The sequence below is a fragment of the Oncorhynchus mykiss genome, chromosome 5 (genome assembly GCF_013265735.2).
Source record: "Oncorhynchus mykiss isolate Arlee chromosome 5, USDA_OmykA_1.1, whole genome shotgun sequence".
In the NCBI taxonomy this organism is placed as follows: domain Eukaryota; kingdom Metazoa; phylum Chordata; class Actinopteri; order Salmoniformes; family Salmonidae; genus Oncorhynchus; species Oncorhynchus mykiss.
Genome location: NC_048569.1, coordinates 56,577,888 through 56,597,545, shown reverse-complemented (window position 1 = coordinate 56,597,545; position 19,658 = coordinate 56,577,888). Strand labels below are relative to the sequence as shown.

Here is a 19,658-nt window from a genome sequence, read left to right as displayed (position 1 = left end):
CCAAGTCGTGCATTCTTAGAGCAAGTCAAGTCAAGTCAATAAAATAAAAAAATCTATACATAAAATGACTTGTTCAACTAAAAAATCGAGATCTTGGGACTAGAAGGTTCTATCTGACATTTTAGTCAAAAATGAGTTAGTCACATGTATCTTTAGATGGTTCTTCATATGTCTGTAAAGTACTATTTTTGAAAAAGTACATTTTAAGTACAAAAATTGAACAACTATAAAGTTCTATCTGCATAAACCCATTTGATCTTGGCACTATAAGGTTCTATCTGTAATCCAATCACAAGCCTGAACAAATACAGACGGCCCAATCAGAACACGTCTTTGCCATCTCCCTCTAAGTATGGTCTAGGCTAGTCTAGCCAGCAATAATGGCAGGCAAGCAACAACAAAAAACACTGTCAGAAATCTTAAAGTAAATTATGTCACATCGTTGTTCAGTGATGACATGACCATAATGACCATCATCCATTTCTTAATGTCTTTGATCATGTGTTCTGACTCTATTTTGGTAAAATAGTGTTATTCTATCATGTATGTATTCAAATAGCTACAGTCTTCTTAAAAACTGAACATGTCTAATTGAGAAGAGCCAAATAAAACCCTATGACTGAACCTAGATTGACATTTCAGAGCCATACGGTTCTATCTGCAATTGCACCCCCTTAAAAAACGAATTTACAAATGTCTCAAGATTGGAAGCACAGGTACCTTTAAGCTGAGGACCTTAATGGGTTATGAACAAACAATTCACTACAAAACAGTTCTGAGATCTGAGATGTGAAAACTGATGTTCTATATCTCAGAACTATGCTTAGTGCAGATAGAGCCTTATAGTCTCAAGGTCCCAAAATCTGAAATGTGTATATTTATTGAGACTACCAGACAGACCCTTTCATTATTTTGTCTACCACACATGTTGATTATGTAATAATTTATTTTGACAACAAATTCCAAATGCAAGCTTCATAACTCCATTATCAACTTCCTAAAGACCAGTAAGCCTATGCTAGTAATTGTTGCGTGATGCCCCATTCCTGGTGAGCATGCAAAATAAACAGTTTCTTATTCTTGATCACCAAACTATTTTTGCATACAGCGCTTTCGGAAAGTATTCAGACCCTTTGACCTTTCCCACATTTTGTTACGTTAGTCTTATTTTAAAATAGATTACATCTTTATTTTCCTTAATCAATCTACACACCATTCCCCATGATGACAAAGAAAAATAGGTTTTTAGACATTTTTTGCCCATTAAAAAAAAAATAAAAAATAGAAATACCTTATTTACCTAAGTATTCAGACTCGAAATTGAGCTCAGGTGCATTCTTGATGTTTCGACAACTTGATTGGAGTCCACCTGTGGTAAATTCAATTGATTGGACATGATTTGGAAAGGCACACACCTGTCTATATAAGGTCCCACAGTGGACGGTGCAGTGCAGAGCAAAAACCAAGCCGTGAGGTCGAAGGAATTGTCCGTAGAACGCGGAGACAAGATGTGTCCGTTGCAGATTGCCACACTGAATGTTATATTGATAATATTAACGTAGGTCTGTTACTCTGTTTTTGCCAGGCAAAACAGGAGAAAATTAAACAAGTGCTTTTTGATCACGAATCTGGACACGTGCGCACGCCTTTGCGCGCCAATGCTGATGACAATAGGCCTATGTCAGTAACCTGATCGAATAAACAAAAGTATAAATATAAAATACAGATGGTAGGCTATATCTAGCCAATTAAAATATGCATTATTTTTTTTTCGCTAATTGAGAAGTTGAGGTTTTTTAAATGTATTTTTTCCCATTCAGTTTGACACTCGTGACCCACCCAAAACTTTCTCACTGCACTACTGTAGGTAAACTGACCTGTTTTGATTGACAGTTTGCTGGTCCAATCAAAGGCCGAGAGTGCGTTTTAATAGCTAATCTGTTGTCCAGTGGCAAAATGTTACAATATCTGGCCAGATAATTGAAGTCATCAGTCTCAAGTCTAAATCGAGTCTTGAGGCTCCAAGTCCAAGGCAAGTCTCAAGTTGTTTTATTTTCTATCGAGTCATCAAATTTGTGACTCTGGTCCACACCTCTGGCTCCTACTGTACAAACACAAGCTCACATAGCCAGGCACATATGAATGCACACACACACATTCAGCAATTTCCCTCTTTTTATATGGAGATTTGCACATATTAGTGACTTCTAAACATCCCCTCATAGCAGTCTCGATCCCTTCCTGGATCCTATGAAGCTCCTGCCCTTAGTGGAACATGGGGGTGTAAACATCACAATGTCAGGAGGAAAAACATGGCGTCAGCGTTATATTATACTTGTCTAGCTTCATGAAAACCATTGTCTTTCCAAAAGATACTGAGTGTTATATTCAGGGTTGAGGGCTGTGTTTGTGTAGGGTACCCAGGTGTAGATGACTAATCATTTCCTCTCCGGACAAAGGAAAAACAGGGAGGGAGGGGAAACATGAGAGGAAAGGGCCATCTGTCATTTGACCTGAGTTCAACCACTGCTCAGTGGTGTTCAACGAGAAGCTCTCTGTTGGCTGTCTGAATCAATAGACAACGTCTCAAACTCAAACTGCCACTGCCGGCCGACAGCTGGCCCCACTGACATTAACCCCAGCTCTCATTTTCCTCTTACAACCATAACATACCTCCTATTCAACCAAGATATCCCATGAAAATATGGAGCCACTTGGAGTAGAAGGGTTGTGATCGGGACACCATCGTATATCTAGAAATCAGGATTTGATTCATCAGGAAGAATCACATTCCTGAGTAGAAACAAGGTCAGATAATTTATTATCCTGCTAAATGGTTAAGATCAGGTAAGGTTATTCTGATTCTATATCTGTGACTAGTACCAATTTCTATCTTGAGCTAGGCCTACAGTGGGGCAAAAAAGTATTTAGTCAGCCACCAATTGTGCAAGTTCTCCCACTTAAAAAGATGAGAGAGGCCTGTAATTTTCATCATAGGTACACTTCAACTGTGACAGACAAAATGAGAAAAAAAAAATCCAGAAAATCACATTGTAGGATTTTTTATTAATTTATCTGCAAATTATGGTGGAAAATAAGTATTTGGTCAATAACAAAAGTTTATACTCTTTGTTGGCAATGACAGTGTCAATGTGACAATGTCATGCTGACAGACCCAGCCACGTTTCATCTTCAATGCCCTTGCTGATGGAAGGAGGTTTTCACTCAAAATCTCACGATACATGGCCCCATTCATTCTTTCCTTTACACGGATCAGTCGTCCTGGTCCCTTTGCAGAAAAACAGCCCCAAACATGATGTTTCCACCCCCATGCTTCACAGTAGGTATGGTGTTCTTTGGATGGAACTCAGCATTCTTTGTCCTCCAAACACGACGAGTTGAGTTTTTACCAAAAAGTTATTTTGGTTTCATCTGACCATATGACATTCTCCCAATCTTCTTCTGGATCATCCAAATGCTCTCTAGCAAACTTCAGACGGGCCTGGACATGTACTGGCTTAAGCAGGGGGACACGTCTGGCACTGCAGGATTTGAGTCCCTGGCGGCGTAGTGTGTTACTGATGGTAGGCTTTGTTACTTTGGTCCCAGCTCTCTGTAGGTGGTTCTGGGATTTTTGCTCACCGTTCTTGTGATAATTTTGACCCCACGGGGTGAGATCTTGCGTGGAGCCCCAGATCGAGGGAGATTATCAGTGGTCTTGTATGTCTTCCATTTCCTAATAATTGCTCGCACAGTTGATTTCTTCAAACCAAGCTGCTTACCTATTGCAGATGCAGTCTTCCCAGCCTGGTACAGGTCTACAATTTTGTTTCTGGTGTCCTTTGACAGCTCTTTGGTCTTGACCATAGTGGAGTTTGGAGAGTGACTGTTTGAGGTTGTGGACAGGTGTCTTTCATACTGATAACAAGTTCAAACAGGTGCCATTAATACAGGTAACGAGTGGAGGACAGAGGAGCCTCTTAAAGAAGAAGTTACAGGTCTGTGAGAGCCAGAAATCTTGCTTGTTTGTAGGTGACCAAATACATATTTTCCACCATAATTTGCAAATAAATTCATTAAAAATCCTACAATGTGATTTTCTTGATTTGTTTTCTTCTCATTTTGTCTGTCATAGTTGAAGTGTACCTATGATGAAAATTACAGGCCTCTCTCATCTTTTTAAGTGGGAGAACATGCACAATTGGTGGCTGACTAAATACTATTTTGCCCCACTGTACATACCCTTCAAAAAAGTCAAATCAAGCAAATTGATCACATCATTTTATTGGAATGAGCTGAAACAGAGTGAATCTTTGCAGCATCCTTTTATTTTCAGGACTCTTCAGCTACATATGCTCAGCCATGATGACATGGAGGTCAAGGGGAACAGTTCAAGGGTAAAAAGTATTTTCACACACTCCAGGAGCATGAACACACAGTTTCACACAAACAAAAACACACCATAACTTACAATGCCATGGACTGTACCCATTCTCCACAAACATCTCGTCCACCTGTCACCCATCACTGTCACCAGGGACTTGGTTGCGCAATAAGTACAGTATTTAATGCTCAAGGTACTTTGTATCGTAATACAGCATTGCAAAAGGATTCACAAAGTTTACACACACTTTGTTTTTGTGACAAACACAAGTGATTTTGAGATGGTACATAATTGTCTAGGTCACCATCATGCTTCAAATTGTCCATAATCTGAAATAAATGCAAATATTGTAAACTCCAAGTCAAACTCTTCCTACCAGACATAACACTTCCGATAAGTGAAAAAATGAAAACATTTAAGTAAACTGAGAAACAAATTGTTAAAATGTTTTCTACCTCTAAAGACACACTGATGAAATACTGTATTTCTCGTACAGTGAACGTGTAGTGTTAACTCATAAAAGACAAAGACATAAAAGACAAAGACATACAATATATTTTGCTAACTTTATAAGACCTTTGAAAGGAGTGTTTTCAGAACTTTTGAGACTCACAGGTTGCGTTTACACAGGCAGTCCAGTTAAGATTTTTTGCTCTACCAATTGGTCTTTGACCACTCACATTAGATCCTTTTCCAAAAATCATCTGATCAGTCAAGACCGATTCGTGAAAAACGATCAGAATTAGAATGCCATAGAGAAAACCTTGATCACTAGTGTCCATTATATTTCATACAGTAGTACAATCACAATACCCTTATTCCTCTTATGTATGGTTTTACTGTCTTGATTTCCCAGAAAGACTTCAGGGTCTGTGGATTGATATGACATTCAACCTAAAATAGTTAATTAATGTGTTATGTTCACATTAAGTCCTCAAACGAGTGGAGACCTATTGAATCAAAGTCTGTAACCAGGTTTCTACGATAATTAACATAACACCAGTCTGTTTGGTCATTTTTCCACTCCTGTCATGCTAAACATACATCTTTGGCATATGACACAGAGTACAAGGAGTGGAACGTTAGCTAAACAGACTGGTAACCAGGCTAACACAACAGTATCATTCTCCTTGAACTGTATAGGAACACACTGAAAACAGAAGAAAAAAAAACATGCCTGCATATTCAGTCAACCATTGACTTACGACTCATCCTGGGACTCTGGTTACCGTTTTGAAATGTAATTTCAAGGTAGGGGGCAGGAACTGGGAAGCGAGACCAAAATGAACCATTCTAGACCCAGCATAACATACATACAGTATCAGCCTAAGGCACTGGCTATGCAGAGCACAGCAACTACCAGGGCCATATTCATTACGCAACAAACAGAAAACTGACTTAAACAGGGACTACCTTGAACATCTCCAATAAGAAACACAATTTTTTTGCAAAATGTTTTGCTACGGTGTGCCCTAATGAATACAGCCCAGGTGTGACTCAGTCAGTCCCTTCCCCTTATTCCAACATCATGTTCATGTAACACTGATAAACCTTAACACTAATTCCTGGCAGGGGGAAAGCAGGTCAGGCTTCTCAATTAGCATTTCAGTTGAACACTTAACACTTTGGTATAAGGGTCTTGTAAAAACTGCATAACACATTCAAAAACAAATGCATGACGCTTAGTAGCTTAGATAATCAACTTAAGGTCTGTTGACACTAGCTTGCCAATTGAATTGTACCAAGTATTTATGAAGTGCCTGGGGGCGTATCATATACTGATTATAAGCATGTTATATAGTCTTTAGAAGGGCTGAAACACTGGCTAAAAGACACCAGACATATGAAGACATGCACGCAAAGGACATCTTGAGGAAAACTTTTTCGCACAAAATTAGAGTGCTCGCATTGAGACATTAAAATCAAGCTTGAGCCCGGTTCGAGATACAAAAGTATATGGTTTTGCTCCATTCCATTCAGTATTGCAGGAAGTGACTTGATTTCACAGGCGGGTGTTAAACACCTGTTGATAGTGTATAAGCAAATACCAAAAATACATTAAGTACAAAATGAGAGAACATAAATGAATTAAAAACAATAACATTAAGTTCATCCATTTTAGTGTGGTTAGTGATACGTCTACCCGCTTAGCAATATATAATTTTCCTTGTTACGTCAGTGTTTTGTTTTAACTATGACCAACTACGTTTATATATATAAAGTTGAATATACTTGTATAAACCTGTTACACAGTCAGTGCACGACAAAACAAAATATATTTTAAAAAACTATGACCATGGTAGCCGTAGGGGTTTTCAGTGAGAAACGACAGACAAGGCCCTCTAAATACACTAATGATTAGTCTTCTTCATACATAATATTCGGAATATTAACACTAAAATGCCACAAGGAGTTTGAACTACCCTGGTTTACCTCAAACAGTTTTCTGTAAAACATTTTCAGGATTAGTATTCACATCCTACCTAAAATTGTGCATGCACAGAAACTAAATCTTTCACGCCAAGGGAGGTTTAAGTTGAATGCAGGTATCTGAAACGACGATTGAGAACGTTGCTTGAGAGGAAACTGCAGCAGCCACAGAAGCATCACTGTATATACAGCGTATGAAGTAAAAAGGGGGTCGGAGTTAGATAGCCATCTCCCTATGTCAATGGAAACCTTGGATGGTTTCCCCAACACCATGTAAAGTCCATCCCTATGGTCAAACGGAGACAGGGGTGAGGGGGTCAGTGTGTCGTGGTGGACGGTCTGGTCATCACAGGATGAAGAAGAGAATGACGACCACAAACAGAATGGCCAGTAGAATACCAATAGCACACCACTGTCGCCGGTCTGCAAGAGAAAGAGAGAAAAACAGAGCGAGCGGAAAAGAATGCGGGTGAACTGTATCAAACAATGAGAGGAGCAATTGACCTTTTTCTTGCTTTCAGACATGTTCAGACATGAGAGGTCCAACTACTAGGAATTCATGTTCTATGGAGAATACCATGTCTTTCGACCTGAAATATTCAACTTAAAAGTTGCAACTTGAAGATTGCAAAAAAAACTAGCAAAAAGCAGCAGGAAAAAAATAATACAATAAAGTACAAATATAAAACCCTAAGCGCAGGTAGCGCTAGTGGGGCGGAAGGTAGCCTAGTGGTTAGTGCGTTGGGCCAGTAACCGAAAGGTTGCTAGATCAAATCCCTGAGCTAACAAGGGAAAAATCTGTCGTTCTGCCCTTGAACAAGGCAGTTAACCCACTGTTCCTAGGCTGTCATTGTAAATAAGAATTTCTTCTTAACCGACTTGCCTAGTTAAAGGTAAAATTTTATTTTTTTATTACATTGTCTAGGGCAGTGTTTCCTAACTCCATGCCCTCGAGGACCCCCAACAGTTCATATTTTTGTTGTGGCCCGGACAAGCACACCTAATTCTACTTGTCAACTAATCATCAAGCCCTTGACAAGTTGAATCAGGTGTTTTTGTCCGGGGCCACAACATGAATGTGTGCTGTTGGGGGTACTTGAGGACCAGAGTCTAGGGGCCAGGGAAAAGTACCGACTGGATATCCTGACATTAAAAAAAATTACCCGATTTCATTTGACTCCTTGTCTCCTGAGTTCTTCCTGTTGGAAGCTTCCTGAAAAAGGTTTCCTTATAAAGAGGTGCCACCATTTTTTGGAGGTGTGTGTGTGGGGGGGGGGGGGGGGGGGTCCTATCCTTCCTCTTCAGCTGCTGATCCTGGCTGACTCCAAGTTGTCTTGCACAGACATTCCCTTAAACAGGAAGCTAATGACTGGGCCTTCTCTCTCAATTCAAGCATATATCATCTTTAATGACCACCCATATATAAGTGGCCTGGCATATTAGGGAACATCAAAAGACATCCACAACAATACCACACTTAAGTAACCTCTGTAACTCACATCTCCAAAAGTTGCAGACTTTGATAACTTGCATTAGTGGAGATGGTTCCTGAATTTTGAAGTGTATTTTTAACCAAGGTAGAAAGGTGGTGAATAAAGAGGCTATGCTGCGTTACTTACCAGTGGTCATGTTGGAGACCTTGGCCAGCTTCTTCATGACGTTGTCCAGTCTGGAGTGGGTACTTTCCATCTCATGGGAGAAGTCATCCAGCATACTACAAGAGAGAAGACATGGTGCTTTGTAGATACCAGGAAAGATATAAACCCGTATTGATAAAGTGTCTCAGAGTAGGAATGCTGATCTAGGATCAGGTACCCCTGTCCATATAATCTTATTCATTATCATCCACAAGTCTAAACTGAGCCTAAATCAGCACTCCTAGTCTGAGACGCTTGATACATATGGCACCTGATGATCTGTGTAGACCTGAAACTCTAATACTCATGTCATTGATTAATGTTGCTGTGGTTGTGTATCAGTGGATATTTACATACACTGTCTGTTCATCCAACTCCATGCCAATCCTCTCAGACATGTTCTTCAGCACCCCGATGGACCCAGACACCAGCTCCAGCTGGTCATCCTGCTGCTCTGCCATGAGCTGACACACACACACACACACGTCAACGTCGCTGACTTATGTCACATTATTCATTTCACAAAGTATGTTGCAACTGATACAACTGTAAAAATATAAATACAATTATTCCTTCTCAAAATAATGTAAAATACGGCACCTAGTAAGTACAGCAATCAACAGGGGTGTGTACATAGGCATGAAACATTTTTATTAGCTATACCTGCTGCTGGGTTTGCTGCTCCTCGATGAACTGGGAGTTGGCCGTCTGTAGCTCTTGGTCCAGGCGGGTATATTTGTCGAGTCCCGGTTGCCAGATTGGGCCTTGAGACCCACTGTCCCCTAACAGAGCCTGAGGGAGAAGTGCCGTAGCAATGACTACATAGGAGATCTGCTGAAGTATGTGGACATGGTCACTCAACTGAAATGGTGAGGAGGATCCTGCCAATACCAATTGCACTTACTCTCTGACAAACACTAACGGAGGCTGTTTGCAGTGTCAATGATCAGATAAAGCAGTACGCAACCTGCTGATCTAAAACGTGCTACACGTTTGAAAAGTGCATTCCGTCATACTGCATCATTACATGCAGAGTAACAAACAGTAAAAAAAAATATATAGCTTCAGTAAGATCTTAGCCCAATAGTTACATAGAGCTACACACCTGTCTGTTTTTCTTGTCGGACATGGCTAAGGCTGTCGGACTGGACATGTGGTCTTTCATTTCCTGAAATAGAACACAGCATTGAGATTAAACACAGTATGTTCAATAACAGTATGTAATAATAAAGGCATGCACCAGCCATCATATCCAGATTGGCTGATAATGGCTATAAAGAAAATACAACATCTCTAATTATTAGGGGTCCTAGCACTGAAGGTTCAGGAACCCTATTCTTTTTGATAGGGTTACTGCTGCTTCAAACTATATGTGTGTGATGGCTAGTGCAAGTTAAACTAGAATCCTTCCGGGCCTGTGTGCCTTAGGCCTGACTCACCTTAACAGTTTGTCTGGTGCTTGTGATGAAGCCTTTCCGTTTGGACAGCTCCACTGTGTCCAGATTGAACTTCTTAGGGTTCGATTCAACAATACTTGCATTTACTGTTAAGGAATAGCTTATTCAACAAAGACATGATAGATAATCAAATCGTTTTACTCTCTATGAAGATTAAACTACTTCACTTGCAGCATGCTGTACTCTTTAAAGTACTGTATTCTATTCACAGATGAAACACGGTTCACAATGTTTTGATAAACCAGTATTTATGCAAGTTAAACTAAGAGTTATTTTATGTTGAAAGGATATTGATGGTCTCATCGAGATCTTCCAGGTCCCAGTCGATGGACCGCAGACTGTTTCTCAACTCATTGGTGGTCCAATCCACCTCCTCCTTGGAAGCACCACTGGGATCCAGCAGCAGCTCACTCCATCTATGGTACAGCTCTTGAGCAGTGTTCACCGCCTTCTGGACCTCACTGGAGATTTGTTGAATAGAAAAAGTCTATAATAAAACAGTATTGAGCTACCTAAAGCACATAGAAATGCAATACTAAGAGGTAGCCCAATATTGGACTAAAGGAACCTAACGTTATTCCTTATAGTCCAAGGACCTGACATGGTCTGTTTAGAAGCAAATTTGCTTGGGCAGACAAAATAGCCAAATACACCCATCTTTATTTTTTATTTAACTAGGCAAGTCAGTTTTAAGAACAAATTCTTAATTACAATGACGGCCTATTCAGAATTGCGGTAAGGTTCTAGAAATATAAAGGCCTTTACTTTAATGTAACAAATGCAAAATATACATTTACTATACACTGTTTTAACACAGTTGCAGCCGACAGTATTTTTCAGTGACGTCCATCTTCCGTTTACACACAGGTGTTCCGTTTACACACAGGAGACGCAGATAGCTAATTAGCACAGGTAATATGTCTTTCGTCTGTTTTCCGTAAACACGTGGCGATATGGCCATGTGGGAACACTAACCTTAGGAAGGTGTGTATCAATTTAACAGTTTTATTATCACCGATATGAAAGATAAGGAAGGTCCTTATGCTTCCAAACCTGTAGCGCAATCGATCTGTTTTAATGTTAAGACCACGCGTCATGGCTCTTAACAAAATACAGTACTTACAGAACTAAACGTTTTCGTCCAATGACTTAAGTTAGCTAATTTGGCTACTGTATGTGTAATGTATTGGAACTGAGATTCATGATCAAGGCGGGATAGCTAAGCAGTAGCTGGCAAGACATTGAAGTTGACATAACGTTAGTCACAAAGGCATATTAATATAACCACACATGCACTATTACATCAACCCATATATATATTTTTTTTAAGTAAATTAGAATATTTGCCATAGCTGTCGATCTTATATTAATAATCTAACATTGTAACGTTAACTAGCTAACGTTAACGTTACCTCAGTGAGTCGGGCAAGTTAAACGTTAGTTAAACGTGACAACAACAAGCGCCACAAAAATGCAAATTGCTATCCATGCCTCTCGCCATTGTGACAGCTGGGCTGTGAAACACGAACGTAATTTGCTAACTGACTAAACAGATAGCTAAGCTTGCTAGCGACAAAGCTAACTACAACAATTCCCCTTTGTTCCAAGCTAACGTTAGCCATCCTTGCTAAAGCCAGACTTGATGGCAAACTTGATACTAGTAACTAGCTGACGTTATCTGGTGAAGCCTTGGCTACTTACCCTTTGACGACGAAGAACGGATCTTCCATAGACATATTGCTAAATAATTTACTGTACTACTAATGTCTAAAACTCCTATACACCTTCGAGAGACATGCCTGACTTGTTGACTGTCCAAAACGAGGAGCCCTGTGCTCTGTTTACATAGGCGTTAAAGCCATGTTTACATGCGGGCGATCCGACTGCAAGTGAGGGAGTTCTATTAACCTGAGCCGTGGTGCACCGGTCTATGGCCCGTGACGGGCAAAAGCGGCGAGGGAGGAGCGCCATTCTCAAATCGAACAATCCTAGCTATGGTTTTAGTGGTAAGGCTAAAGCAAAGCAACCAACCAACTGCAGACGAAAGTGGAGGAGTGAACTCGGGGGAGTTGCATCAGCCGAAAGTCAGACACTGATGTGGTTTTCCAACAGCAAGACTCAGTGCAACATGGCAGTGTTTCCATAGTTTGAAATGTCGAAATAGTTTGTTTATCCAAACCCCATATCACACACCCACAAACTGTAAATATACAGTATGTGTGTACTAGCAATTGGCGAGAGAGAGACTCATATTACCTTAATTTGTACATTTGAGTTGTGGCAATATTGCTTCATTTTTCCACAATGCAGGCGATGGCCGCAGGTTGCAGCTGGTGAGGAACAACTACAGAACATTGCAGATTAAACTTCATGACCTTTAATCAAATGGTTGTTGTAAAGTTCCTGCAGTCGACATGTAAGGCGCAAATCGGACAACTTTTATCCCCATAATGCAATACACTTTGAAAGGCGATTTGACGAAAGTTATGCACTCGAACGCGCCCCAAATCTGCGCCACTTGGTCATGTCAACAGTGCAGTATAGTGCATCATACGGAAACATACATCGCTTTTCCATAAAATGCGTTTTCGAATTTTCTTTTGGAAGACAGATAAAGCGTTTTTATCAAAAGCAATCACCTTTACATGTGAAAACACTGAATCATGCTAATTCTATTTTGTTTTTATTTAATTGTGTTTTATTTTGTATATGTTTTCCATTGCCAAATACTTTATTAATTAATTAGTCTCCCTCGCCTCAGTCACGTCTGTCCTTTTTAAATTTGTTTTATGACAAAATATTTATATATATTTTTAGCCTCACTCAGCTCTCTCCTTTAAATTATTCCTAGTCATTACTCCACAGTTTAAAGGTAGACTCAGCATTATGACTTATATGCAGAAAGTCAACAACATGAGTAAATGTCCTCAACAACTATAGGCGTTCGCATGCTTACCATCCGAAAACAGTTTGGAACAGTTTGTGCATATATTATGAGAACATTTTGTGAAGTTTTTGTTAGTTTTGATAGGCAATATTAGACAATGTTATTTTGGCTGTTTGTGCATACAAAACATTTTCTAGAAGCAAGGCGAAGTTGGTAGTTGAAGTCTATGCCCCTTTGTCGGGGATTGGTCAACAGTAGGGATCCTTCAATGAAGTGTTTGTTGTCATTCAAGGAGAGATGAATAGTTTTCATGCACATTTTTTCACTTGAGATATACAGCACCAAACATCTTAGTTAGATGTACAATTGCGTGACAAAGTTCTCCTTGACAAAAACATCAAAATGAATGACCAATTTTTTTTGTTTGTTCTAATTTTCAAGTGAAGTTCTTAAGAGAGTATGCAAGCACACTCTTTCGGGTTCGGGAAGGCGCCAGCCAAACCGAAACATGCTGATGTCTTAAGGGCGTTGAAGCATGAGGCTCAACTTCTCCACTGTTTTTGTGCCCCTGGCTACCATGCTATAACAGTGTGAAGCGAACCCATGCATATGTGCAGATACTGTGTGTGACTGTGTGAGAGTGTTGCATCTTGCTCATCTCAGTGGGCACGTTCGACATTGCAGCTGGCTTTATCGGCGAGTCGAGACTGACTGATCTAGAATCACCTTGCAGCATAAATCACTTCTCAATATTATTTGTAGATCAGTCAGTCAGTCAAAATTTACCCATAAAACACGGTGCTGCTCGTAGGAATGTCATTTAACTGAGTCTACTTTTAATCTAGCCTGGGCTGTGTTACTTTTGTTGTGAGCTGACTTCACAGTGTTAGTTTGTAAGGGACTGGCAACTGAAATATTTAGATATGTAATGTTAATGTTAGCTAGAAGTATTTATCTTTAAAGCCTAGCTATCAAATTACTCATTACACTGGACATTATTCTTGCCATAAATAGACTTGGTCTTTTACCAAATAGGGCTATCTTTTTTATACCACCTCTACCTTGTCACAACACAACTGATTGGCTCAAACGCTTCAAGAAGGAAATAAATTCCACAAATGAACTTTTAACAAGGCACACCTGTTAATTGAAATGCATTCCAGGTGACTACCTCATGAAGCTGGTTGAGAGAATGCCATGAGTGTGCAAAGCTTCCATCAAGGCTTAAATACAACATATATTTTGATATGTTGAACGCTTTTTTGGTTGCTACATGATTCCATATGTGTTATTTCATAGTTTGGATGTCTTCACTATTATTCTACAATGTAGAAAATAGTAAAAATAAAGAAAAATGTGTGTCCAAACTTTTGACTGGAACTGTACGTACGGTCACTGGGGCCAACGTCATCGATGCACTTATTGATGAAGCCGGTGACTGATCTGGTATACTCCTCAATGCCATCGGATGAGTCCCGGAACATATTCCAGTCTGTGCTAGCAAAACAGTCCTGTAGTTTAGCATCTGCATTATCTGACCACTTCCGTATTGAGTGAGCCACTGGTACTTCCTGTTTTAGTGTTTAGTTGTAAGCAGGAATAAGGAGGATAGAATTATGGTCAGATTTGCCAAATGGAGGGTGGGGGAGAGCTTTGTATGTGTCTCTGTGTGTGGGGTAAAGGTGGTCTATAGTTTTTCTTCCTCTTGTTGCACATGTAACATGCTGGTAGAAATGAGGCAAAACAGTTTCCCTGCATTAAAGTCTCCGGCCAATAGGAGCACCGGCTCTGGATGAGCATTTTCTTGTTTGCTTATGGCTTTATACAGCTCGTTGAGTGAGAGTTTCGTTTTAGTGCCAGCATCAGTTTGTGGTGGTAAATAGACAGGTACAAAAAATATAGATGAAAGCGCTCATGATAAATAGTGTGGTCTACAGCTTATCATGAGATACTCTACCTCAGGCTAGAAAAATCTTGAGACTTCCTTCATTTTTGATTTTGCGAACCAGCTGTTATTGACAAATAGACACAGACCGCCACCCCTTGTCTTACCGGAGGCAGCTGTTCTGTCTTGCCAATGCACGGAAAAACCAGCCAACTGTATATTATCCATGTCGTCGTTCAGCCACGACTCGGTGAAACATAAGATATTACAGTTTTTAATGTCCCGTTGGTAGTATGGTCTTGAACGAAACTCATCCAGTTTATTCTCCAATGATTGCACATTGGCCAATAGGACGGATGGCAGAGACGGGTTATTCTCACCTTGCCAACGAGTTCTCACAAGGAACCCGGACCTGTGTCCCCTGTATCTGCGTCTTCTCTTCACGCGAATGATGGCAATTTGTGCCTTGTCGGGTATCTGGAGTAAATCCTTTGCGACTAACTCATTAAAGAAAATGTTTTCGTCCAGTTCGAGGTGAGTAATCGCTGTTCTGATATCCAGAAGCTCTTTTCGGTCATAAGAGACAGTGGCAGAAACATTATGTACAAAATAAATCACAAATAATGCAAAAAAACACACAAAATAACACTATTGGTTAGGAGCCTGTACAATGGCAGCCATCTCCTCCGGTGCCATTATTGACCTAATCACTACTCATTATAATTTATGGATCAGTCAATTTGCCCACTGCAGTAGCCGATCTACACGGTCTTAACAGGGTCCTTTATGTTCAATATTTGTGATAAATTAAAAAGCATTAATGCAAATAAACAATCCTCAATCAATTAGATAATTATTCAACCTGCGAGCGTTTGATGGTCAGCCAGGTCACATCCCTTTTTTAGCACATACATGGATTGGATTTTAGTGTAATCCAAGGACTACCTTCAGGTTAAGAATTGGATTGTGTTTCTACGATATTATAAATATATTTTTGGATTGAATTGAACCCTATGAGCATAATACAATATGCCTATAATAGGGTATTTAAATATGTGATATATGGACCCAAAAACTGTTTATCTTGTTACCAACAATTGGGTAAGTGTTATAGGCATGTTTTTTTAAATCACAAAAATCATGCAAATTATGACCCACACATGTCCAGACAATGACTTGACAAATCACCACAGTTATAGGCTCAAGAGACACGTATTTTCCATTAAGATTAGAGTACATTTCAACACACCCTCCACCCACATAACTAATGCATACCTAATGCTGCGTTCATAGCCAAGTGGGAAGAAGGTAATTACCAGTTCTGAAGTTGTAAATACCAGTTGGATGCATTCATGTGCTTTTAACTTGTTGAGAAATGTTGATTGGCTAATGGCTGCGTCAACCTAACTAAAAGTACACCTATCACGCTTGTAAACAAATGAGTCTTAAAAAATATATATATTTATTGTTATAAATAATGTTTTGTTGTTGCCGAAAAAGATGGTATTGAGGTATTTTCCAAGGGTTTGCACGTGGGAGAAGTTGGAGCTCAGAGATGATAGACGAATTTCCCACCAGTTGTAGGGGCGTTCAAGTGGATTATTCTCAGTCATATGTGGTAATAGCACCTTCCCACTTGGTTATGAATGCAGCATGACAGTCTCCTGAAACGAAACACCACTACCCCTCCCCCTCCTAACTGTTCATTCACTAGAATTTGCCTTTGCCAGGACACGGCACAAAAGCATCATGTGACCTGGCTGAAAACAGTCAAGGCATTACATCAGCTCAGGAAGTCAGCAATCAAATAGAAAATATACCGTACTCTAAAAGGGGACACAGCATGGCAGCAGAAAAGAGCTGTATTTATGTATTAGTGTTGTTGTTCTACCAAAAAGACTAGACTAACATTTTGGTTCGGGAGATAACAGTAAGGGGAAATCTAAACATTTCTGATATTACAAGTATGATTATCAGAAACATTTTGGACTAATGTAAAATAGCACAAATAAATGGATAAAATGTATTTTTTTTAAATCTAAAATTATCAAATATGCTCATTCATAATGTGAAATCACATTAGAACCTACAATATAATAAGCTATAGCCTATGTCTTGGGTGTTATACTTTATTATGTGCACTTTTATATATATTTTTACAAGGCTATTTCCAACTGCTTAAAAATGCGTTTATCCCTTTAAAACACTCTCTCAGGTTTGTATTTAAATCTGATTTATCTTTTTAGCGCACGCCCATTGGTCCATATGGATTTGGCGGGGCAGTATTCGTAGTGATTGTAAAGACGACACGTATTTTCATTGGCTGGCCTGGTTGTTACGTTAGGGTATAAAGCTGTGTTAAAAATAGATACAGCCCCATTCCTCTTAATGCTCAGCTGTTGATTGAAGCGAAGGTGTAAGAATTTAATGAAAGCCTTTAATTTCTTCACCCATGCACCAATTTGATTCTGCTCAGGAGAACGATGAAACACATCTTGCATTCATCAAATGCCAGTTTCTAAAAAAAAATATATATATATATATATAGATATATATATATAGATATACACATTTACGTCACTGTTGAATTCAGTGCGATTTGTAAGCGAATCGCGTGCAGTCGTTAGCTGGACAAACAAACTCGAATAGCCTACATTTACACCCGGGATTTTAGGATTACCTTTCTAACCAGTTGTTTCGACGTGGACTGAAGCACAATTAAGACCGTGGGTGCTTTTGCTTACCAAGCTAATAGTTTTTAATCATGGAGTTTAAAGTTGAGGCGCATCGGATTATGAGTATTTCACTTGGGAAGATTTATAATTCCCGAGTGCAACGTGGTGGTATCAAACTACACAAAAATCTACTGGTCTCCCTCGTTCTACGGAGTGCCCGGCAAGTATACCTGAGTGACTACTACGGCGGCATATGCCTGAGCGCCCAGCAAGCAAGAGAGTGGTGTGAGGGGGAGTACATGGCTTCAAAACAAGGCAAATTGGTCCCCGGCTCGACAGAGAGCCTGTCTGAATCGGACGAGCAAAGCGAAGTGGCGGTGGACAAGCAGGAGCCCAGAGATGTGGTCGAATCCCCGGCGGGACTCCACGTAGAAACTCAAGCGAGTGGTGAGCAAGACAGCGCCGAAAATGGAGTTTCGGATTCAGGATGTAGCGACATCAAAACCCCGGAAGAGAGTCCGGAGGCTACTCAGACCTGTGAGGTCGCCAGTGTTGTGACTGCCATCTCATCCAACTGTATCAGTGCTCCCTCTCCGAGTGATCCAAAAGAGGAAACGGAGACGCCGACAGACTGCCAGACGGACAACAGTGAATCAGCGGAGAAACATTCGTACGAGCCCAAAGCTCCCCAGGCTTACACTAACAGGAAACGGACTGCCGATGACTCTGAACTCACAGACTCACCAACGAAAAGAACGAAACTAACTTCCACATCTCTACCTTCTACAAACGACGAGAATAAAGGGGAAACTGAAGAAATGGACACTAGCAATGTATCGAGTTTGATAACAATATTCGGTTCCAGTTTTTCTGGACTCCTGAGTAACAAAGAGGGAGAGCAGCCTGACTCCGAGGCAGAGGACAGTGACTCTGGGCAAATCTGTTGTGATCAAATGCTCAAAAACCTCAACCCTTGGAGTACTGCAATTGTTGCTTTTTAAACTTTGAAACTGTGATTTTGATATCCTACTTGGGGGATTTTAATAGGGATTAGAACGGGAGGTTTCATCGACATTTGCAGTTCTAACCCCACGTGGTGGAACGTGGAAGACAGTAGTAAATTGGAATTCCCCAAAAGATCACAATGAAAGTAGGCCTACTGTTGTAGCTATTTAAATGGAATTTCTGTTGAAAGGATGTGAGCAAGGTGGCATTTAGACGAGTAATACTAAAGTAACCAGTGGCTTATGACAGTTAACGCTGTAGCCTGCTCCGACACAAGTCAGCTACAGTATTCCAAAAGCTGAGTATCATTTATTAAAATGTATCCTTAACAAGGGTAATGTTACAGGACTGAATGTGACCGCTCAATGCTGACGTCGTCTCTGTCAGTCACTGTTTTCTAACGTCTTTGTTTTATAAAGACTTGTACATTTGTAATATTGTGCCTGTAAATACTGTTTTCCCATGTCCTATTCTGAATCTATGTATTTTGGTATCTGCCATGGATTATGATTGCGTGATGCTCACGTATTAAAACATTTTGTTTAACAATTCACTTTTCTTTGCTCTCCTTTTTTTCATTGGGTTGGTTTGTACATAATGCACTAAGTGCTGCGACGGTGTCACCTGGTAGGGGTGGTTGGCAGATGTGGTAAGTAGGACACCATTTGCACAGTAGCTAACTTCACAGCATAAATGCAATGCTAAATTAAAATATAGGTGTATGGTATGACACTTAGTAATTCTAATCATCACACCTTATGTTCTCCGTTAAAGGGATATTCTTTCTTCAAGCAAATACAATATGTTGCAACTTGTCGCCCCTAATAATCCTCAGTCAATTCAGGCTTGTTCCATTGTGCCTATTCTTACATCAATTATAGTGTTAACGCTAAATGCTAATCTTGGCCTAATGTTTCTAAAGACCAGTACATTTTTTTTTTTTTACCTTGATAGAGCAGCTGTTGCTTTGCGTCATGTGGCTGTGTACAGAAGACGCCATGCCAGTGACAACCAGCATGTTTCTCTGGTCCAATCATTTTGCAACTTCCACCACAACTTTTTATTGCTCAACGAGGAAAGAGGAACTGTTTTCAGGAATTATTTATAGCCCATTCACCATTCCAGATAGTCGGGAAACTTGTCAGGCCTCGAACCAGTTTCTTTTTCCTACTCTCTGAACCATTTTCATTGTGCCTACAGGCATGTCCACCATGCAGCCTGAGGTTTCTACTCTAGCCTCTGCTATGTTGAAGCTAACCCTAGTTTGTACTGTTCGACATGTAGGCTAATAGGTAAAC

General features: G+C 40.0%; 2 protein-coding genes across 3 annotated transcripts; one reads left to right on the top strand and one right to left on the bottom strand.

The window, feature by feature from the left end:
- Window positions 1-4,264: 4,264 nt before the first annotated feature.
- LOC110524094 (syntaxin-6) lies at window positions 4,265-12,338 on the bottom strand. Of its 2 annotated transcripts, none has more exons than XM_021603427.2 (8): window positions 12,165-12,338; window positions 10,200-10,369; window positions 9,891-9,985; window positions 9,557-9,619; window positions 9,115-9,243; window positions 8,809-8,915; window positions 8,434-8,528; window positions 4,265-7,237 (listed from the first exon to the last, which is right to left on the bottom strand). In XM_021603427.2, the coding sequence occupies exons 1-8, from the start codon at window positions 12,176-12,178 to the stop codon at window positions 7,161-7,163; spliced, it is 750 nt and encodes a 249-aa protein (XP_021459102.2). In that variant the 5' UTR covers window positions 12,179-12,338; the 3' UTR covers window positions 4,265-7,160. The 2 variants fall into 2 exon arrangements, with proteins under 2 accessions (XP_021459102.2, XP_021459101.2); XM_021603426.2 differs by lacking the exon at window positions 12,165-12,338 and adding an exon at window positions 11,610-11,849.
- Window positions 12,339-17,052: 4,714 nt separating this feature from the next.
- LOC110524093 (immediate early response gene 5 protein) lies at window positions 17,053-18,911 on the top strand. The gene has a single exon (XM_021603424.2). It carries the CDS (start codon window positions 17,445-17,447, stop codon window positions 18,354-18,356), a length of 912 nt encoding a protein of 303 aa, XP_021459099.1. The 5' UTR covers window positions 17,053-17,444; the 3' UTR covers window positions 18,357-18,911.
- Window positions 18,912-19,658: the final 747 nt, after the last annotated feature.